This window comes from Anoplolepis gracilipes, chromosome 1 (assembly GCF_047496725.1).
Source record: "Anoplolepis gracilipes chromosome 1, ASM4749672v1, whole genome shotgun sequence".
In the NCBI taxonomy this organism is placed as follows: domain Eukaryota; kingdom Metazoa; phylum Arthropoda; class Insecta; order Hymenoptera; family Formicidae; genus Anoplolepis; species Anoplolepis gracilipes.
The window spans coordinates 5,118,226-5,143,060 of record NC_132970.1 but is presented as its reverse complement, the minus strand read 5'-3'; the positions used below and the strand labels follow the sequence as shown (position 1 = coordinate 5,143,060).

The window sequence follows — 24,835 nt, the reverse complement described above, 5'->3', positions numbered from 1 at the left end:
AATTCCGTACCGGGATAGAAGAAGCTTATATCGTGCCATCCAGGATAAGTTTCGGGGAAGCCGTAAAGTACACGCTCGTATAAAATATTGCCCGTGGATAGATTTGCAACAGATCGAACAGAGTTCGCGGGCACCATAAATCTTACGCGCCGGTACAGTCGGGAGATGCCAAAACATGGGAGATACGCATTTCATGAAAATGTAACTAGATGTAGGAGGAGGATTTTCTCCTGACGAGATATACACGATCGTTCGTAATAAACAATGTACAAAGGGAGAAATATTGTGTAGTTAAATATTGTAAAATCTGTTTGATGAACTATATAAAATATCTACTATATAAATTATTAATTATATAAATACATAAATATAAATATTTTTGGAGTCACAGTTATTTCATATCTTTGCAAAATATTTTTAAAGTTAAAATTAAACTTAAACTTTGAATTTTTTTACCGTTTTGAATGATTGATTCACGCATTATAATTGTTGCTTTGTTAATTTTATCTAATTAATCGTTATGTTATTTAATTAATCATCCCATTCTGTCATTTTTATTTTCTGTATTACAAATATTATTTTTAGACTTGAAATTCGAACGATATTCTAATCTACAATATCTAATATTATTCTATTTTTGTGAGATACATTTTCAATGATTAAATGATAGAAGTTATATAGAGGTAATTCTAAAAATATGCTAAAAAGAAATGTCGCTCATTATTTTGATTGAGGAGCTGTTATTGCTGTTTTATTAAGCATGCCAAGAAGTGTCAGAAAAACTGGCATTTATAGATCGTTATATATTGTACATTTCAATAGAACTCGACAGAGCCAACAAGTTGAATAATGTGTGACTGACATTTTAGCCTTTGAATTATCATCGAGTTTACGTCCTTTCTGATGACAAAAAAAAAAAAAGGGACGAAGTGGGAGGCACGTGGCGTTCAACAAAGCTATTTGGCTATAAATAGGGCGATATTGCCGCGTAATGCTAAATATGAAAAATTGCTATGATCTAAAAATACGAAAGTTAAAGCTATCTATGAAGTTGTGCAGGCTGAGAATGCATTAAGCCACGTAATTTACTATTCTCGTTCGTTCTTTTTGCGCACGAAGCGAGAAGAGACGGAAGGGTTTCGTGGAACCCCTTCGCCGAGATCGGTCACCACCTATCGACCAAGGGAACGGTTCTGCAGACAGAACATATATAATGCAACGGACAATCGTAACCCTCGAAATTAGATTTACACGGCTAAGGTTGTCGTAGAGAGGGTCGGAGGTCAGATCTCTCTTTCCTTTCCGGAAAGAGTAAAGCCTGAAGGGTAAAGCGCCTCGAACGATAGATGGGAGCGATGCGGGAAGCGTTAATTATCAGAACTCGGGGTGAGCTTGAGCAAACTTAATTTATATGAACGACGTGAAGTGGCCATTTCTTAGAAGTTACTCGAATTGATCGGTTTTGGCGTAATATCTCCAGAATATTTCAAACTATCCAATGGTTTTTTTTACAGAAGGATATAAGTACGATTATTTATATAAATGTAATATAATATTAAAAATTAAATAACGATTAATCTTTCTAAGATTTAATACATAAATCTTTCTTACTAATAATATTATAAACAACAGTAAACAACAGAATAAATTTTGAGAAAGAGATAGAGGCAGTGAAAGATGAAGAAACGTTTTAACGAGATATCTCGCAAAACTTTTAATACTAGAGAATGATTAATTATGTAAGAAAGAGTATAACACCTGTCTGAAGAATAACAATAAACGCTTTTTCCGCGTGTTATTGCAAGTAACATAGCCGCCAACAAAAAAATATGATTATACTCGACATTCGTTAAATTACGTATACTTCGTATTTCACTAAGCGACAGTTATTAATTACGTTTCGTCACAATACTATTACCACGTTGACGCTATATATGTATCCATTAATTTATTAATTAATTACATTCTCGATCTCTTTCTCTCCTTCTCTCTCGTTAAATAATATTTATCAATTATTCTTTAGTTTACAATTCTGTCGTATATTAAATACATATTTATCAATTACATAAATGTAATTGTGATAATGAATATCCGTAATTATACAACCACATTCTTTAATAATCCTCTCCTTTAGAAACAAATCTTTAAAAATTCAAGAATTTTAAATACACATCACACATATAGATAGAGAAAATGACGTGTGAAAATATTTTATAAAATAATAATTAAAAGAATAATGTAATTAAAAATGTTGACGTTTAACATCACTGCCAATATTTAAAATTCTATACAGATCGTATTAGAATTCATACGCATAGACAAATTCAGTGAGAGACAAGTTATTATTATTATTATACCGATTTGATTGATGCAGGATGCTTCAAACGATGGATTGCTAGAATGACAAAGCTGAAATGCTTTGTCAGAAATATAACCTACTTTGCTGCTCGTATGTTGCATTAATATTGTTTGCAAGTTCCTTCCAACGAGAATTGTATTCAAGCAAACAGTAAACGCCCGTAGAGCAAACAGAAGCGAAAACAACGATCTCAATAATAACGCCAAAGATGTATTTGTCGTCAAATAACCATACAAATGATCGCCTGATTATAATGGCATATCTGAATACGCCGTATTGTAATCTAATCATCGATATATTGAATGTATCGATCGGTGAAAAGGCGATTTTCTTCCGACACGTTTACTTGGAAATATATAACAGAGGTAAAAGTAAATTGTTTTCCATTCGACGCGGTCCCTTCGTATAGCGATCTTCCTCACATCATCGAACGCAGTCGATGAAAAATCATTTCCCATCAATGTTACGCGAAGGGTAACGACGGCATTTGTCGCACTTCGCAAATGGCGCGAGCCATCTCATCGTCGCCGTCGTCGTTCTAACGCGACGTTATCATCATCGTTAAAGAGAAGACCACCAGCCTTCAGCCTTCAGCCTTCAGCCTTCACCACGCCTTCTCTGTTTCTCTGCCGCGCATCGTTGCTTGGCGCCGCGCGTCTCATTTCTACAGGCGTGTCGCACTCAAAATAATGACGCGCTACGACTCGCTGCCCTTCGACCCTTCCCCAGGCCCATTCGACGAAGACCGTTACGTCTACGTATGTGGAAATGTCGCAACCCTCGTCCGCTATCTGCAATATCCTCCTAAGATTTTTCTTCATTACGCCGTGACCCGGCACGCCAGCTTTCTCTGTCTCTCTTTCTCTCTCTCTGTCTCTTTCTCTTCTTCCCTCGACCGAGATGAAATTGAGTCCCCTCCTACGTAGAGCGAAAAGACACGGCGTGAGGACAAAAAGCCTGAAAAGAGGGTGGATGAGAACGAAACGACAGAGGACAATTCTATAGTTGAGGTTCAACTAAAAATATCAAATGGTATGCTCGCACATTGTTTTCCACTTTCTTACGTTCTACGCCTTAGAATAAGCGATGCTTGACCGACGGATTGTCGTCAATTTCGTGGGCAATGAGACAGTCTGATCCTGGCGGAAGAAATGTTTATGAAAGATCTCATTTCTGGAGATATCGGGTGTACAGATGTATGGATATCGGAGCCTTTTTATCTATATGAGATTTTCTTCCGTTGAAGAAAATTATCTGCAATCTTTGTTGATTCAAATTGAAAGAAAAGTGATAACGACAATAATGAAACACTCGCAATCTTATGCCAAAAAATGTATAAATAGATGTTTTATGCGAAAATTTTCAGCTGAAAAACATTCAGTTGAATAAAGGACCTTTGAAGATATATTGCATGCATTGTATTTTCCCTTTTTAAATATGAAATTGAAAATATGGCGTGGACATAAAATATGATTCTTTAAAGAGTAAATTCAATCCCGGATGTTCGTTATTCAGTCAAGTTGACAACGTGCATATCCGATTATTGTTTCCGAAATTATATTGTATACAATTTAACACGTATCGTGCATTCAAATTATTTGAGGTACACGATCGAATATTCCACAAAATAATTATGTGATTTCTGCATCGAAAATTAACCTAGAGGATTAAATGGCGATATTGTTACAGGAATCGATCATACTATTTATGCAAACAATACTAATAATTTAATTAATTTCTGATATTCTTTGTTTATTCATTTTCTTTTTTATTTTTCTTTGAGTTTTTATATTTTTAAATTTTCTATAATTTTTATTTCTCTCATTTTATTAAAAAAATACGTAATCATTCAAATCTTATCCATTTTATCTATTTAGATTTGAATCTAATAGACAAATAAAAAATAAAAGAAGAATCCAATTTAATCGAATGTCATAAGAAACACATTAAAGTATATCTCTCGAATGTAGAAAATACACTAACATTTGAAACTATGAAAACAAGCGGGGAACGAAGAGATAAAAAAGCTTTGTGGTGAGAAGACAAGAGAAAACAAGGCAGAAGAGGAGAAACGAAACAGCCGAATGGGACGAAGAACCTAAGAGGACATTTTTGCATTATCGTCACGTGCGCGGTCTTATTACCGGCACACGTGGTGTAATATTCTCCCCTCATCTTCGCATCGGTTCGCGGCTTTCTTCTTTGGCCCTGGCGCGACTTCACGTCGGCTCACACTCTTAGGGATGCGACAGGCGGTTCATCGTCACGATAGAAAGCGGGAAGAGAGAGGGGAAGGGAAAAGAGGGGGAAACGGCAGAGGGCGACGATGATCGAATGTTGCCAAAGTTTGTGAAGAGTCGTGAGGATGATACATCCATCCTCTCATCCCCGGTCTCGCGCACCCTTTCGATTCCTCGCGCGTAGAAGTTCCACTCGCGTGAGAGAAGTTCGCGCTAGAGGTCGAGGGTTGTTCTATGCGCGCGATCGCACAGCTGGCATCGTCGTCTCGTCGGCCTCTGGCTTTTCTCTCCACGTGTCCCACATTGCCTTTGCCATCCGGATATCGTCCATCCGTGTCTCGCAATAATGGCTTCCGCACACTGGGACTCTCGGGCGTCTTCTTTCCCTAGCTCGACCGATCATCTTTCCTCGCGCCAACCGAATTGCCACCGCCTTGTGTTGCGACCGACAGTCACGGAACGTGCTTCGACTCGGAAGCCAAAACGGTCGTTATCGTCTGATGGGATCCATAAAAGCCGAGAGCCATTTTTAAGGGATATGCCGCTAATACGCACAACGTACCGCATCCCCTTACGCGATAATCATCAAGGCAAGTTTTCGAGTAAACTTGTTTCAAAAAAGGAAACTTTGCCCGCAGTGATACACTTTATTGGATTATTTTTCTTAACCATAAACTTCTCTGCGACAAATACTGCAACAACACGCCTGACAAATACTGCATTGATAAATTTCTTGGTATTAATTTAATCTGGCATTAGTGCAATTATACGAGCTAGCTAATGAAAGAACAATAATTTATTATATACATCAGTATTAAAGTTTATTAAATTTTTTTATTAGATAAAAATTACAATTTTTTAACAAAGTTGATCTCAAAAAAATAAATATTTCAAATTTTTACTGCATCCAAGTTTTTTTCTATTATCTATACAATATAAATATACATATACAGACAATATATATATATATATACATATGCAAGATAACAAGAGATGATTTGAATATAGTTTTTATGTAGCATAATATTTGTGTAAGCATAACAAAAACATATACGGAGCATCTTTTGTCGTTTTTTTACGTAGACCGTTTGCTGTTAAATCAACGGAGTTTGTCATAATGGGAAAACTTGAAAGTTTCTTTGCAAGCAGTAGTGCACTATGTTTTTATAAACTTAATTTTACAACTAATAATTATGATACACATTTAACGTTATTGTTGACATCCTCTTTAATAATGTATTCTGATAAAAAAGTTTATTAAAGAAAAAACTTGTTATGCAACGTTTCGCAATGTTCGCATAAAACAGATGTATTTTGCTCTTAAAACTTTTATATCTCATTAATCTTTTGTTTCTAATAATAAATAATATAAATTAAATAATCACGCATAACTAAATCTGAATTTAAATTTATGAGATAAATATTGACTCTATTTTCATTAAAAAAAAATATAGTTCTGAATCTGTATACAATATAGATTGTCTGTTTCCCTATAAACTCCTACACCCTTCAATCTATCTAGACCAAATTTTAGGTATATAGTTACTTTCTACGAATCTGAGAAGCCTGCGAAAAATATACGCTACCATAAAATTGGACATTACTTCTTCCCTGATTTTATCCAATTGACACTTTGTGATAATTTAAGAAAGTCTATGTTTTTTCCACAGCTATATGTTGTTTGCTCCAGAGTAGGCATACTGAAACATTTATATATTTTCGCCACAGAGAGGAAAACCAAAAATAATGTTATCGCATTAGAATAACAAATTAGCGATGTTGTATAATATATGTATATACTCATAGTAATACAACAGTACAAAATGATACACTAAATGAATTTGTACGTTACATCAGTATGAATTAATTTCAATGTTATTGTTTGGTTTTCACATTTCCACAAATGCTGATGAATTATAAGAAGCCCAGGCAACGCCGGGTAGTTTAAGCTAGTTATATAATATTAATCAGCTGTATATTAATACTTTTATCGTTTGCATTTCATTACGTAGCATTGAACGATACAAATCGCATTCGCGTTTTAAATCGCTTTATTTAAAACTATGTATAATGAACTTGTCAGTGCTTTTAAGCTGTGCCGAAATTGAATCTCAAAGTAATAATTCCCATATAGAAAACAATTTCATTAACATCTGTAAATTGCACGTTTGATAGTTGCTCGATGAATTCGGCCGAATCGATAATATTTGAAAGATGGATTATAAATTGTGTCGGACATATTTTGCAGCGTGCGATGGATAAAGTTTGTACATGGAAATGAAACGATGAAAGCATCGATTGTTCACACAAAATTGAAAAAATATATTAATAATTATTGTATGTGTGTGTGTACGTATATGTGCCCGATTATACATATATACTTTCACTTAAGCATAGAAACATTGTGCAATATGTAGAGGCAATCTCTATATAATACGTGATAAACTTAATCAATTTTTTTCTTTAGTGTTTAGCATTAGAATAAAACAAAAAATCGATTAAGTATTCTGAGTGATCGAGAATCATTAATCAAAAAAATTAAAATTAAAACCGATGTTGATGAAATGCGTTTCGAATGCGCCACGTTAGCAACTCTGTTGGTTTATTTCTCGCGTTCAAGCTGTTAAAGGTTAATTTCGCTCTCCACGGAAGTCAATATTTTCGAAGCATCGGACAACCTATGCATTGTGCGAGAAGAATATGCATCGTATCTTTCACATATACGTCCGGGGAACAAATCTCTACAGCTAGTATATACCTGAATTCCTGGGCACTTTATATATACATACGTCTAGCGTCTATATATGTGTATATTGTACATATGGGTATATCTCTTCTCTTCGTATGTACGGAAAGATGGTGTTCAGAGCTTTTGCTCCTCGATGCAGAACCGCTTCCGCCGGCTCGCGTCCACTGCATTATTCAATTCTGATCGCTTGCAATAAAGAAGCGGAATAAGGGACGCACAATCGTCCTAGCACACTGCCACATAAATCGCGGCAGACACGTACAATATTCTTCTTACCAGAAACTTTTCTATGTACGTGGCTGTAGTATTGATGCATGCGTATCGGTGATGATACACCCGCACAAAATATACCTCGCGATTCTCTTCAAACGATGCGTGTATCTTTGATAGAGATTGCATATCAAAACCGAGGGTCTAGGTTTCATGTATTTTTAAATAAAAAATATTCGTCTAACCCCTATGTCTTATTTAAATAAAAAGAAAATACAGATTATATAATCTGAAATTATATAATTTCAATTTTTATATAATTTAAAATCATATAATTTGAAAAATAAGTATCTATAATATGTAAAGAAATTACAAAAAACCGTGAACCGAAGTAATTGCATTCAATAAGGATTATATAGATCAAATTTCAATCGAATCCGCTCGACAAAAATAAACTTCATCGGCGAACTCGTTAAAAGTTATATATAAAAATGTGCTTCACCTTTGAGACAGGATTTCGTCTTCGCTTTGCAACTTAACGCCGAAGAACAGAAACCGTATCGTAATATGAGATTTTCCACGAAACACTCTTCTTCGCGGAGTTATTACGATTTTATTTAAAGCAGTCGGTTTTACTGAAATGTGAAACTAAACTAATCAGAATCGCGAATGTTATTTTATGATTTTTATGAGGGATCTTTGGAGACGTTTGCCACAAAGAGGTTTACAGAGAAAGCGATGAACTATTGACACGGAAATTCAAAGATAAAGAGAGAAATTCGGCGCGGGGGGGGGGGGGAGGGGAAGGGAAAAAGGAAGAGGGAAAAGAGAGATGACATCTCTTATCGAGGCATGGGCTCCAGAATGGCTCGAGAAAGATTGGATTTTCGCTTCGAATACACCACGTCTGCGAGAGGCCGAGGGATTCCTCTCACGTCTTGCGCGATTCTATCTCACCGAAGCTCGGCACGGAGTGATGCCCAGCGAGATTCGCAGTCGCAGTCGCAGGAAGCCAGCCGGGAAGTGATTTCAAAGCTAATGCATTGTCGCATAAATATATATAACGTTAGGAAAACATAGACTTCCTCGAACAAGTCGGTGCCGGCGACGCGCCGTTGACAATAGAGCACGGGAAGCCTTTATCGCGAAATTATACGGCATGACGAATCGCGGAATTCGGACCTCGTCTGCGATAAAGTAGGTCGTACGTCCGAGGAGAATGTCCAACTTCCGCTAAAGTGAGAATCGATGGCAATGTCCCAACTAGGAGTTGAAAATGAAACGCGAAAGAGAAAGAACAAAAAAGAATAATGGGAAAATAAAAAAATATGTATTCTATTATGTATATATGTATATATGTATGTACATAAAATTATATTTAAGATATTGTTTTTATAAGTTCTTTTCTTATGCGTTAGAGGAAAGAGTAAAGAGAAAAATAATTTTGAGAAAACGGTATATCTCGCAGGAAAAATATAATCCGAGAAAAACATACTTGTTCTCGAACAAACCGACAGCGCATGGTCGATGATATTCGCGACGAGGGAACCTTTATCGTAGAATTATGCAGCGCAACGAGTCGTCGACCTCGAATTTCGTCTACGATAAAATAGAACGTGTCCGAGGAAAAATTCGAAAGACACAGTATCTATCTACAATGGTCGAGATAAAAGTTCAGATTTTTGACATTCAAAGTTATAAACAGATGGGCAAATTAATCATGATTACAGATATCAATTTAAATTCCAATTTGCATATTCTTGTGCAACAGTATATAACGTTTCATTGTGATCTCGTATTTACATGTCAGCAATATAGTGTAAAATACAAATGCTTGAACAGTACAGATGTATGTACGCCTTGTAGTGACGATAATTTATGAACTCAGTCGTTGCGCCGCTAATCGCAGCTCGTTAAACGGATTTAACAACCATCCTTTCCGCACGTAAGATCGTATCGTGCCATGTTTAATTGCTCCAAGTTCAGACGTACTAAATTATTTTGCTTTCATTTGTAAAAGTGCGAAACGCAATAATAAATTGAAGTACTGACAAGGAATTTGAGACGTAAATTGATCTTGCAATTCTTCATTATATGTATATAACTACCAGACATAAAAGCTGAAAGAAATTTCACAGGGCCTTTTATTGTAATAATATTTATAATGTGAGTAGTGTACAGCTTTAAAACTTTAAGATATTTTAAAGAATAAAATATCTCTCTCTTTTCACATTTTGAGATCCCAGAGTACACGTAACTCGTACAGTCACAAGATTTTTACAAGCAATAAAACGATCAGAGTAGAAAAGCGTTCTCGCTCAAGGCGGAAACGTGTTACCGGAGAGCTCGTGGATCTCTTCTTATCGAGATATCGCGCAGCGGATTCCGATTTCTGCAGCCACGCGTGCGCGCACGCTTTCGTTCTTTCTCGCGCGCGCAGCTGGTGTCCTTTTAACGCGACGCCGGATGGCAATAAACCACGGAAACTGGTTGGTGGTATACGGTCGAAGAGAAGAGAAGGCATAGGATTTACGCGGGATTGTATTACCAGGCGGGGTGTTAGCCAGCTGCCCGGTGTCGCGTTTTATAACGTTACGACTGACATTAGCCCCCGCAGTGTGTCCCCCGCCCTGCTCCTACGCGGCAGCAAGGGGCGCGAGGGAGCCGCACGCTCGTTTAGAACCGTGGTCAGCGCGGCCATTAACACCGTCATTCTTATCGAACGTTCGCACGGCAGTTTCGATTCGCGAGACTGACGACTGTGTCGTCACGCGATAATAACGACAGTTGGATGGATTAGATTCTTTAATTCCTTTACAAATCTAGATTTATAAAAACCGAGTTTTTTTATTCCAATATCGCGAATTATCCCAAGCGGAGCAGCACATTTGGTGTTTTAATGATTATAGTTAATTTAATATAATGATATTATTATACATCTATACGCGCGCGTACGCACGGATAGATGTATAACCATATCAGTTTCACCGTATGGGAAACATTCACGGAGATTTCATTTCACGATATTACTCAGGCTTACGTAGCTTTATGCGAAATATGAGAAAATCCTCAAAAATGATATTGCGACATAAATTTCGCTCGGAGCAATCTGATAACTTCTTGCGGAGGTATTACTTGGGCTTGCAGCTAGTTTGTACATGATGTATAAAAATATGCGGGATCTACTTTGTTGGAAGATTTTGAGAATGCAAACTTATGAAGCAACTTGTGCTTAAGTTTACAACCTCTTCCTCATTATTTTTATCTCATTTATTATCGATTTTTCTTGATGTATATATACTTATATAAAACTTGATAAGTGAGGAGTGTTTGACAAAAAAATATTCACAATCCTTGCAGCATCCTCAATTATTTTTCATTAACAGATAACTTGTGAAAATCTTTCATTTTCTATGTAACATAAGAAAATTATATACATATAATATATATTAATATATATCTATACATATATAGATAATGCATATAGCATGCGAATGCGAAGTTTAGCTAAAGATAATAGACATAAAGCTTTGCGTAGTTTACGAGATGCCTTGCAGCTTTAAAATTCTAATACCGCGAAGTCTTCGAGGCATGGAGAGAAAGAGAGAGAGAGAGAGAGAGAGAGGGAGAAAGAGAGAGACGTACGTCTCTTTGAATATTCAGCGGTATCGCACCTATTATTATGTGTCGGGAAACGCATGCAAGAGCTGCGTCGCCGCAGCCTTCTACGTTTAGAAGTCAGACACGAAGCGATGTTCTCTCTCTCTCTCTCTCTCTCTCTCTCTCTCTCTCTCTCTCTCTCTCTCTCTCTCTCTCTCTCTCTCTCTCTCTCTCTCTCTCTCTCTCTCTCCCTCAGCGCGGTAATCGAGCGATTAAAATTATAATCTCGGCGTAATCACGCCGTTCCATTACAGCGCATAGCGCTCCGCGCGAGTCTAATTAATATTAAAAGGCCGAAATTAATAATTAGAAGCGTCGCGCTAACGGCGAGAAAGCAAGGCTGTCGGAAGGCGCGGCTATGCTGACATGCCCTCGCGGAACAATGGCTGAGAGAGCAGCAGACTTCATTATCCGTCAGGCACAGTGTTAGAAACGATCGTAATTTTTCAGCTGAGAGTGGGATTCAATTTCAACTGCGGCGCGTCGCGTTACCTGTATGTCTCTCTGTCACCTTATCTTCTCTTTTGAAACGCGCGTTTGGGGCGGACTCGAGCGCGGATCGAGGTATCAGATTTTTATTAGGATTCTTTTTACGTGTGTACCTCCTATGGGGAACGCTCTACGTAGCGTTTCACGACAATCGTCTTACCTGAAGACGCCTTCGTCTGCGCGACACGATCTCCTTGAGAGAGATCACAGATAAGCGCCGCTCGTGACAAACGATCGAGTATCAACGGCCTCTGAGATTTTTCACGCTCTCCCTTCTCGGAAGGACCCATTATGTTTTCTAGTGGCCGGAGACTACCAGAGTAACGTTACTGCAGGATAGATATCTCACTTTAGATGTTAGATACGCTAGTTTAATTTCGGACAAGAGAGATTTACGTAGAATAGAGAATGATAGACATTAAAGATTTCATAATGAACATATTTATTATTACATGAAGAGAAATTTCTCTCTGTGGAAATAATGCTGAAAATGCAGAGATAAGTATCTCTCAGTTGCTGATATTATTGTTTCATTTTATTATAAAATTTTTTAAGGGATTAAAATTTACATAATTTGCATACATAGAAGATTTAAACAGAATTAAAAAAAATAAACAATTACAAGACTTACAAGCATGCTGAACTTTATTGAATTAATAATAATAGAACAATTGACGACTGTGTATTTGGACTTGCTTTTAACATATGCTTCTCTACTGTTCTCGAAGACCATTCTATCGCTCATTGATTTTTAATGAAGGACATCAGAAAGATTTTCACGTATGACGTATAAACTGTGTAGGGCACTCACCGCTTACAATTATTTCTCCGATGAAACATGCGTTACATCATAATTGGATCACACGCTTGAGCTTCAGCTCATCTTCAGCTCACACAGCTGAAACAGTCCAATCTTCCACTCAGACTTCCACTCAACTCAATATGTGGCAGCAACGCCGCTCGCAATTACCTCTTTAACTTTCAATATGTCAGACAGCCGTCCAATTGGTTTAATCGGTGAAGGTGTTGTGTACACATTCATACAATCCACATCTACCACCATCGTCGTGTCGTCTAATTGGAGGAGCTACCTGCTTAAAGTGACGTTGGGTCCTTTCGTGACTAGACTACGACTTAACTTAGATACCTTAACACGGGCATCTTAAGTTCGCAGCAATGAGAACTGCGTAATCCGCCCAGGTTGCTGACGATCAAACTCGGTACTCCTCGACCCACTTTTACATTGGTTAAAGGAGCATCCGTGCACATTTTCGAACTTCCTTTCCAAAAGTCGTACCGCGACAACTTCTCGCTTTAGCTTTACGCTTATGTCCCTGAGTTAGATTAAGCTGTCACAAGAAAAATCACCGAACCGATGGGATCGAATCAACGGGAACGACGTTTGAAATTTGCAATACGTTTCTGAGTAATCCAGCAATCTCGATGGAATTTGGTAAATTTATACGATAAACTGAAAATTGCATTGAAAAATATATTAACTCCATCAGAATATCATGTATCGCGATGCTTTTTTTATAATTGGAAATGTTGACAGAGTTTTATCGATATTATTCAAATGTGATACAAAAGTACAATAATACTGTAATTTTGCAAAAACGTTGGATTATATATTTGTCTCACGTTTCCTCTGCTGTGCTATTAACGATAATTAGCGAAGAAAGAGCCATGCATCGTGACCGACGCGCTAGAGAACGGACCGACCGGTAACTTAATCCATCGTATCGATTAGGAAATATAACCCAATTTCAGCTAACCGATTTACTCGCACAAATGGATTAACCCGGCTTGGAGAGGGGCCACGGCGTGAACACACCGAATTGCTGCTTACTTCGTTCTTCCGTAGTGCAACCCTGGCTTTACTGTCTCTCCTCTTTCCTCGTTCATCTTGTTTTCAGCCACTCCCCTTGCTTCATTTGTCTGTTACGTACAATCAAGAATCCGGTTGTCCCAGCCGAAGCATCGTACATCTGTTGGAAGGCTCTTAGGAGAAAGAGAGAGAAAGAAAAAGAGAGATTCAGGAAGTTAGATTTATTTATTTCTTAGGAAAAACTTTCAGAGTTTCAATTGGATATTCTGATCGGATATGGGAATAATTGTGAAGCATCGTAAATTAATCGCTCGAGTTAATTAATGTTTAGGCGAAAAAAATAATGCCAGCAAATTAATTTGATTCAATAATCAGTTACAGTGTCGTATATATGAATTTCAAATTATTAATATCAATAATATAGAAATATTATATTGCGAGCAAAGTCATTTACATGTAGAAACATCAATCTTTCTGTTATTCAATTTTTGAAAAATTTCTTTTTATATTTTTATATTGGTTGATGTCTACATAAAAGAAACTGCAGAAAATCTAAAATATTTTCTGTACGTTATACAGAGAGAGAATTACATTCTATAAATATAGTTTATATCTTTATTAAATCATACATTTTTTCATCAATAATTGAATTATTTTAGGAGTGCACACTCCCTCGCATAACTCTGATCTTTTATCAAATAATTCAAAGTTCAAATAAGGCTGTCTCTGGCTATTATCCAGCTTTGAAAAAACCTCCATTATTTAGCCATTAAACTTTTTCCTCCACGATTTTTGTCAAGGATGCTGATACTTTTAGTAAATTAATTTTATGCCACAGGCATTATTCTTAAATTAATGATTCCGAGGAAAAAATAATATTTATGGCGCGGGATTTCTTCTCTCGCATATCTTTTATTTTTTTCTGCGCTGTCGCGCGTAAGAACGGCGGGACTCCTGCCAGTGATATTTTTTCATGTCGTGTCTGATTGCTTCCTGCTCTGGGAAATATGAGCAGACGTTTATAGGATTGCGAGGCGTCGGGATCTAAGCGTGATTATTTATGGTATTTGTCGGACTGGATTTGTTAAGCAACTTATAAATTGCACGAAACACACGATACATCTCACTGATTTCTTGAAGGGAGAAGAAACGCTCGTCTTTCAGAACTTGAAAAGATATCTCTTAGTTTAAATTTAAAATTTTTATTTGTAAGATTCATCATTTTTAACAAAATGCGACTGTGAAATTTTTCTGAGTTTGTAATGATAAAAATATTACACTTTATAAAAGGATAAAATTCATAAATCATCATTCTTAAATTGTTAATATTTTTGGAATTATGTAGCAAGGAAAAATTGTTAAACAATTTGGTCTTGAGTGTGCTGAATAAGTAAAGAAAGATTTATTTATTTAATAAGCGTAATTAAAAGAAAAAAAATTTTTCTGCTCAACATACGTACTCGTATCATATATATTATATCCTGGAAATATTTTTTATTTAAGTCACTGTAAATCACTTTGTCTATATATCATGCAAATGAAACGCGTTATCTTAAGGTAATGAGTTCGAGATTAAATTTATCCAATGTTCTGACTGCTTTCTCATCGAGCCCGTGTAAAACCAATTTGAAAAAGATTTCATAAATATTTGATTTAACCAGCCGGACCCGTATTCAGAGGCTTTATACCATGTGAATTTTTAAGCGGAAAATCCAATATATTGGCGTCGCAGCGCATTGTTAAGTTCCCGCTTGTTTCCTTTTTTGGTCGCTTTAGTTCTCTCTCCTCGCTCTTCCCTTTATATTTCTCGTCCCTACCAAACGTACTGTCAATCGAGTTATTCTTACGGGATTTCAGGCCACGGCGGAGCGAGTCATACATTATTGCGTGCGCATAATGCTATTCATGAGTTCGCATGATTATCGGAAAACTATATTTATCCTAGGCACCATATTAAATCCCTGTTTCGACGTTGGCCCTTCATCCGGCCAGCTTCGACCGCGCTTATCCCCAGTCTCTCAACGGGGGGACGAAGATAAATATCGTCGATGATGAAAATAAAATCCTTGACACGGGTCCGACGGCTAAGGGCCTTAACCTTGTCACCCACGCGAACGTCATTTTCCGAAAGCCCGCGGGTCTCGTGCAACGATACACGCACACGCGGCCCGTCAATGTCGAGCTTAATGGCGGCATCTGCATCTTTTATAAACTCCGGGGATGCGTTATCTGCATCCCTAAACGCACATCGCCGGTACTCTAGTTCATGTACCTCACAGGCGTCTGCCGCCTTCGCAAGCACACGTGCACTAAAACAGATACCAGTCTGTCGATTTATCGGGGATACGTATCGCCCTTGGAGCAATGCTCCGGATCAAGCGATCGGTTATGTGAGTATGTATAGTCAACTCTCCCATTTATTACCCCGACACACCGATCAGCACACGTATCAGCATGAATTTAACTAATAATCAGTGGTAAGCGAGATATGTGAGAGATGCTAATCGACGTCGACTATGGTCCGATTTGCGATTGCTTACAATCGTGCGAACAATTTGTCATATCATGCTTAATAATGCGTCTATCGAATTATGATGGAGCTGTGAAGAATTTAATTTAAATTAAACATACCATAGATGAGACATAATCGTATGTGACATAACTTTCACAATACATCTCAAACTATTTTAATAACATCGATTATTATTTATTGTTTCAGGCTTCCGCCACCGCAACAGCAAGTGACGGTGGGTTCTCTTGGCGGCGGTTTAGGTGGTGCCGGAAATGGCGGTACTGCTACAGTAGGCGCACAAGGCCAAGCTATGGTGATGCCGGGTTTTCCACTTCGCGCTGCAGCGGTTCCACACTATTCTCCGTATTCGCCGTCGCGCTTTCACATCGATAAACGTTGTCAGCATAGATGCTCTTGGAAATGCTTCTCGATCGCTCTGATTCTATTGGCTGTGGCGCTTACGGCGATGCTGGCATACTTCGCTGGTAAGTAATTATGTATTTATAATTATAATGCTGAAAATAACCCTGCGAAGTTTAATTCGATCAATGTGTAATTTTCCTATACTCTGCATATATGCGACAGTTAATTTTGCACCAAACAAGTTGATTAGATTAACGGTAGTCAGGTTAAATTGTCTAAAGATATAGTCAAATTTGTATTTGTAATATACGACAGCGAGGGGCCATTTAATACAACGATTTCATAAATAATATTTACCCCGACGTAAATTTGAGTGAGCCGTTTTTATTAGTCCCAAAGCGCACGTCCGAGTCGTAACACGCCACCGGCGGATGGTCCACACAATTCTATTGCTGGCTGACCCGAAATTCACGGTACAATAATTCATTATTAACTTGCAAATCTGGTTACGACTAACCCAACCCACCTAATGCTAAAATCCATCGGAACGTCGGCATTACTGCACCATGCTAATTCCTATATACAGTGAGGGATTATACATATATGACTGACACTATAACATTCCGCGTAAAGGCATGACGAATTTTGCGTAATCATGTAAATCATGACCAAATGAGACTTGCAGATATTAGAGTGCGTATAATTTATATTTTCATTCTACTTATAAAGAAAACAAAATTATCAATTAACAATATAAGAAGGCGAACGGAGAATGATTTATATAAAACAGCTTTTAATATACTAAAATAAACGTTTTTTACTCAAATATTCACAATTTGGATAATGTATTTAAAATTTAATAAACAGAAACGGCCAAATGAACAAAGCATGAAATAAATAAAAAATAGAAACACAAAAGACTCAATTAAACTCAAGGGAGAGTAAACTATCCGAAATATTTTACATTGTAGCGGTGCTGTATGCGTCCGCAAAACGCACTGTGCACTACGATATACATTGACATTTTTCTTGCAACAACGGTGCACGTAACATTGCCGCAACAGCATTATTTTATGGTTGACGTTTACGGTGTTTCTTTGCGACAGAAGCAGCTTCGGGTTATAAAACACGCGAGTCCATTTTATTTTGCGCTACGTTGAAACGTTTGTTACAAAGGGATATTGCTGGACCGTTATAAACTTCCAAAATGTAGCATCAAAGGCATTATTCCCATGATGTTTCAGTTATAAATATGTGAAAGAAGTTTTTTATGCAATGAAGAAATACGGTAATAAAAGTAACATTTTTTTACCAGATTTTTTATTTTTGTTTTTAGTAAAATCAATTTGCTTTTAATTTTAAAGTTTATTCAACTTCCTCTCCACTGAATTATTATTATAATCATATTTGCAGAATAGAGTTTATTTCCAGTAGAACGTAGGCAGTACGCGCGGCTTTTAAAACTAATTATTATATTGTCACATTTCTAAAACAGAAGCCTCGTATTTTGTATAGCGAGCAACGCTATCAAATGAGATAACATAAGCGAGAATATATGTCGCCTTCGAGAAAATTAAATATTGTTCAATAGTAGAAATCTATTGATCTTCTGTAAAGAGCTACAAGCGTAACATTGCTAGTATAATGGTTCATTTAACACGGAGTGGTTGGCTCCGTCCGGTTAGGGAGAGGCAAAAGTATTACTCGTCGATAATGAGAAAGGATGCATTTCAATGGCATGGGGTACGTGTTTTATCCATAATATTCATACTTCAGAAACTACAAACCGTAACGCGTCGGAGGGGCGAGGAAGAAGCGAACACATTCGTACATATGAATCAATATCCAGGTCTCCTTAATAATGTATCTAGCAGTAGTCCCTTACAAAAAACATAGAAAAATATTTCATTTCAGGCAGCAATATCACAATAATATCTTTATCATTTTCAAGCTTAATAATAATAATAAATAATAATAAGTTCAATAGTATATCATCTATTTAAAAATTTTCAAGCTTAATTATTATGTACTCGTTAAGAAAACAAGACAAGTTAACAGAGATTATAAATATGTATCTTTGCTAAACGAATCGGACATTTCGCGGGGCAATGGCCTATTCGACGCACAAATCGATAGTTGTGTTACTAACAGCGCACTACCTCGATATAACCGATGCCTAATATTGACAAATTTTGTTATATAAATAACTTATAGCGTAATCTCATGATGTATGTAAACATGAAATCTTATTTAGTTAAACATGACAACAGCAACATTCTTGATCCACGTCGTTAAGATTAACGTTAAAAGAATATCGTGTTGGTACCACATTAGGTTATTATTGCTGCAAAAAAAAATTCGAAAAATGACTGCGCCACGTCTGTTATGTTAATGTACGTAGGAGCCAACGAGGTGCGAGGCTAAAGATACGCGCGAACGGGGTTGAAAATCGCTGCATCTTCATGGCGCCGAGTCCGATTAAGGAAATTAATGCTTGCCTGTTATCAGCGCGCTACAGAGAACCCTATTTCCTTCTCTCTTGCCGCCATACGAATCGCGTTTTTGCATTCCGCGCGAAATCCGAAAATCCAAACGACGGTCAAGGTCCGTCTCGCAGACGTATTAGACTTTATCATCCGAGGTCATAGGGACTAAGAAGATTTAAGGGGAAAAGAAAAGAACGTGGATAGCTGGGTCTGCATTGTGTCCCGTGATTCTATATAACATTCTCCGTTTCTCCCTACACACTCTTACGAAACTATCCTCTTCCTCTCACCCTTCCTCACCCTTTGTTCATATTCTTCTTCTTTCTCCTGTTCTGCGTGTCGCGCAGAAGGAGAAAAGGGAAGAGGGAAGATTGCAAAGTCGGTTCTCGGCTTCGAGAAGGCTGCTCGCCAGCTGTTATTTCTGCATTCCAGTAAATCGAGTCTGGAATCCAATCTGCCTGTTTGCTACTGCATCCAAACTACCCCAACAGCGCCAACCTTGCGCGTTGTCCCCTTCCATCCTCCGCGCCTCTTTGATACGATCGCATACAGGTCCGTTTACTCTCCCGTCGAGCACATACACGCAGACACGCGTACGCGCACGAGCACACGAACACAGCAAGATACGCGAACCCTTTCTTTTCGTTTCATCTCTTTACCTCGCTTCAGAACGCATGGATTTTGTATGCACGCGAGTTGCTTTGCTTTTCGGTAATTTGACGTATATTTGTTTGCCCGTTCGTGATCTTTAGGACAAAAATCGTTTCGCGACAAGTCACTTATGATATAGAGTCCTTCCACGATTTTATTATGATTTTATTGAATTAAAAAAAAATTAAAGGACAATTTGCTATTTTTTTAATACACGCATTTACACATAAATTATAACTATTTCTCGTTTCTAGAGGTAATATAATTTTTAGAGGTAATTTGATTTTTAGAGCTATCTTTTTAAGGTTTTGTTTGTTAAAACTCTTTAATTGTAATTAATAAATATCGAGATATACACATACACACGATTTTAAAACAGTTTTTCACTCTTAACTAAATGCTTTCTTATTAAAAAAAAAAAACTCTAATTTGATCCATGTAGCTTGTTTTCTTTATCATAAGAAAACATATTACATTATTACTACATCATTAGTAGTTAACTCGTTAATAATGGCGACATTGTATAGGTAGCTCGATAACATTGTCGTGTCTGGACTCACGCTTCGGCGGATCGGAACGAAAGGGTAGACGGATCGATTGTAAACATTTCATTATAACGTACGCGAGCGGAAGTGGGCGGTGGAACGGACCGATGGGGGTAGGGGCAGGATAATCCTACGATAATCCGGGAATCATTCTCGGGAATGAATCGCTCTATCGATCCGGGAGTATATAATTGAAAAAGTTGTTCCTTTGCGCGCCCTGTGAACGTGCCCGCTGTCCTTCACAATCGCGCTCGTTGTTTTTATCCCCGCAAAAGGGTAGACAATAGTGCAACGACCCTTTCACAACTTGCATTATAGTTTTAAATTTTCTGTAGCTCATCACCAAAACTTGACGGTCTCTTGATCCAGAATATATATTGAATTCTGGAATAATCTCGTTTCACGCTGTCTTTGTAACAAAATGTATAGGGTGTTTCGGAACTCGCAATCAGCGTTAGATTATAGATTATTCAGAAATACTAAATGCACATTTACTTTGAAAATTTGTTATCTTTTATCTTTAATTTTCAACATATTTTAAAATCCTGTAGTTCTCTAATATATTAAAGTATTAAAATTTATTCCGCGTATTAGGCAAGAAATTGCAAATGCACGTTTATGTTACTAAAGATTGATGTGACAGAAGACATATGTATACATTTTAAATGTTAAATTATTTTTTCTTAATTTAATATTATATGTTAATGTTTTAAAGTCAATGTACGATTTTTCAAATACCCAGTATATACGTATATGTTACGTATATGATACGTAGAAAGTTGAATTGCTGAGCTACGATGACATGAAGCGGGAACGAAAACGATGCAACGCTGACTGGCATATACGCGAAATAAGGTCATTCACAGTTCACTGCAACTCAATTTCAGTGATAGTTACATAGCGGCCAGGCAACGTCGATCCCGAAGGAATAGTCGCTCTTTTCCGGTCATTTCGCCTATCTCCGGGCTGACATGCGCGTATGTGTGCTCGTTCTCTCGTATCAGTTTGCGTGGAGAACGCGTATATGTGTATAAAAACTTTTACGTATGTATTCATCTTCTCATGTATCGTGTAAGTTCCTTTACCTCGAAGAAACTTGTCAAGGACTATTGCCTGTATGGTGAACTTTTTTATAATAAAAAAAACAACTTTGACATTTTTGCAAAAACTATTTGATAGATTAAATGTAAATTTGCATATATTAAAATATTAAATTTTCACTGATATCTGTTTGTTTTATAAAAGCTTAATAATTGCTGTGATATGTTTTTATGATATTGATTTTATATATATTCAACGCGAGATATATATACATATATATTTTCCTACGCACGTTTGTGTGTGTAGTGTATAGCAAAGCTCTGTAGAGGAGTAATAACAATCACAATAGTGATTCCACTAGAAATAGTGCATGAGCGTGCGCGATAATGAGTGCTATTATCGCGACAGAAAGCTTATACAATTCGCGATACAATAAATCGCGGTAGGCGAAAATGCGTCCATTAAATATCAAGCGCCGAGTGTATCGGCGAATCGCTATTTGTCAAATCAGCCGCGCGGCAATAACACGCGAATTCAATTATGCGTTATCGCTGTTTTGTTGCGTTGATAAGCCAAGAGGTCGTTAGTTGCGGGGTTGCGTTGCCGGGTCCTGCCCCTTTTTAAAAACTCTCGTTAAACCGCGTAATTAATTCGTGACGCTCGCGGCGCACGAGACAGATAATTAATTAAACCGCAATATCCTGCCACGGATAAGGGTTTTATTGCCGAATTTATCATGGCGTTTATAAATTCAACGAACTTGCACTTATCGCTCAGAAAACATTAATATAAACGGCCCGAAACTTGATATAAAACTGTAGAGGTAACTTCAATTATAGAATATCAACATAAGATTTAATCTCGAGTTATATCAGCTGGTATTAAATCTCTTTGATGTCCATTGATATTATACATCAAAAAATTATATCACAATTATGTTAAACGCAGTAAGAATTAAAATAAACATTGTTAAATCTAACATTATTTTGTTAAGCATGCATTTGCCCAAAATTCTTGATAAGACAATATCATGTATGTGATACAATTGTAATCCGTAAAATGATACCTCGAAAGGTCTCGAACTTTATTACGCAGATACTTTGCTTTAAAAGCTACTCGAGCAAAAAAGTCGACTTGTCATGGAAAATCTAGTGCACCATCGTAATTCGAAAGCGATTGTTCGAATTTATGAACCCATTAGACTACTCTCAGACATTCTACTAAAGCCGTTCCTGATTCCTGACGCTATAAAAGCGTCGTATGGCAATGCTATTTTGCTCGGAATACGCATCGTATATTACAAATATGTATAATACTTATCTGTGTGCAATTGTATGTAAGGTCTATCATATATGGATTTTTTTCTGTCCAAAAATTATGAAAATTTTCTGTGAGCGCTATCTAGTATGTGATATATATTATATGTATAAGTTTAGGCATTTCCCAAAGGCCTTAAAGAAACTGTCGAAAGCGAACATATTTAACATATTTAACGAACATATTATACGTTGAAACATAGAAAACGTGAATTTAATTATCTCTAATATTTAATTATTATTTTCAATGGTATTGCAATAATTTCTTGAATATTAATGGTCAAATGTTTCATTTTCAAATAATAATAACAATAATAACAATAACAATGATAATAATAATAATAATAATAACTAATAATGATAACAATAATTAATGTTAAATATTTTATATTGTTATGTAACAATGATAAACATGAAATTATAAATATAAATGCTATACAGGAAAAATTTTATATATTGCATCAAATCACATGTATAAATTCTCACATTAGGATGTTCTGATGTTTATTTTCCAGCAGTGAGCTCTATGCGTCCGATAGACAGTACTAACTGCATTCTGGTTCAAGATATCAAGGCTGTCACTCACGAAAACGCACACATTCACGATTCGATATCCACGCAGATACCCACAGAAGGTAAATATCGAGCGGTATTAATTTGCATCTACTCTGCATGATGTAAATACTCTCGCGTACAGCGTCACACGGTAATTGCTTTTGGGAAGCGCGAGTAGATGAACGTTCCATCGATATAATATCCTTAGTGAAGACTATATCGTCGCGCATCCAAATGTCATCCGCTATAAAGATTTCACACTACGAGCTGTGCACCAATGCAGAAGGATAATTGAGTAATTAAGTTATATGTAACACGCTTGATATAAACTGATACATTTGGAACAAAGCAACATATAACGTGAATGTTTCTCTAGATTTGAATGTTTAATTAGAGTCTTTCAATAAAATATTATTTTCCTAAGAGGTTAATGCATTAAAGAGAACCTAGACGGATGAACTGCGGATTAGCTAAAAGTTAATAAATTTAATACATTTCAAGATTCATGAATTCATTGTGCAAAATACTTTTAGTCTTTTAAAATAAAATTAATAATTAATTTGTAAGTCAAAGTAAAAATTTCGTAGCCTCGTAGAATTAAAATATTTATTATTATGAATTTTTGTATTACTATATTTTCATGGTACAGTTATTATAAAAAAAATTAATTCGATATAATATGTACAATTTTGAAATTAACTTATACTCTACAAAGAAAATCTTTAATTTATAAATTAATTATTAATTTTATATTTTAAAAGGTTAAAGATGCTTTATGCAATGTTAAATTCATAAATTTTGAAATATATTATCAACTTTTGACGACATATATTAGATTTATTAATTTAATTAGCTGATTCGCGCGCACAGTTCCTTCTTAAGAAATAAAAAAAATATAATTCGCTCTTTTCACTTACTTCGTCGAATAAATCTGTATAAAAATGCATGATAGATGTTGTATGGTGGTACAAGTAAAAAAATAAAAGCTTTTTTTTACATAAAACTATAAAAATACTGTTGTAATGAAACATAATAAGATTTTAAATTGGGCAATTTTATAAATTTTTTTCATGATTTTCTATGACTATATCACTGTATTATTCAATGAGTCATCACATTCCCCACATTTTTTTGTCGCAGAATCTCTACCGACGAGTACAGCGGAACATTCCAGCGCTGCAGATAGCGTCGGCGATCAGCAAAGCGATCCGCAGATCCAGCAATCTGCGCAGCAATGGCCGGCCGTGCTGGAGCTACAGGCCTACAATGTCGCCCATTCTGCCATCATTCCGCCATACCACTTCTGGAACACCGAGTTCCGTAACAAACAGCCGGCATTCATCAGGCTGAATTTGACCTTGCCGTGGGGTGCAAATTTTGCCGTGTACGGCAGGCGAAACGTCGCGCCCAGCGTCACGCAATACGACTTTGTAGAGTTCGTGAAGGGTGGTAGGGTAGTTCACAGACTAAAAAGAGATGTGACTGCCGAGGCCGTCAGTTTTATGCAGTCTAGCAGCTCGCAAGATGTAAACACAGAGCATGCAGCGCAACCAGCCACGTCTTATCAACACGTGCTCATCAAGAGAACTATTGTGGAGCCGCTAATGGTCAACGTCAGTTTGCTGCAATATTTTGACACCGGCGACTGGTTTTTGTCTGTCTACAATGACGAACTGCAGCCTTACAAGGTCACTTTAGTCGTAACGGAAGCGGAGGGAGTATCTACTACCTGTCCCAATGACTGCTCCGGACGTGGATCGTGTTACCTTGGCAAATGCGACTGTATAGACGGATATCAGGTGTGTTCTCAATGAAATAACCCGCAAATCTA

General features: G+C 36.8%; 1 protein-coding gene across 11 annotated transcripts in view; it reads left to right on the top strand.

Moving 5' to 3' along the window:
• Ten-a (Teneurin-a transmembrane protein) overlaps positions 1–24,835 on the top strand; it is a 454,976-nt gene that overhangs the window by 401,776 nt on the left and 28,365 nt on the right. For 10 of the 11 annotated variants that reach the window (XM_072889393.1, XM_072889392.1, XM_072889390.1 and 7 more), the window contains 3 exons: positions 16,255–16,532; positions 22,965–23,084; positions 24,145–24,803. In XM_072889393.1, coding sequence (XP_072745494.1) covers positions 16,255–16,532; positions 22,965–23,084; positions 24,145–24,803 — 1,057 coding nt within the window. The remainder of the gene's footprint in view (positions 1–16,254; positions 16,533–22,964; positions 23,085–24,144; positions 24,804–24,835) is intronic. The other variant, XM_072889357.1, reaches the window with a different exon arrangement.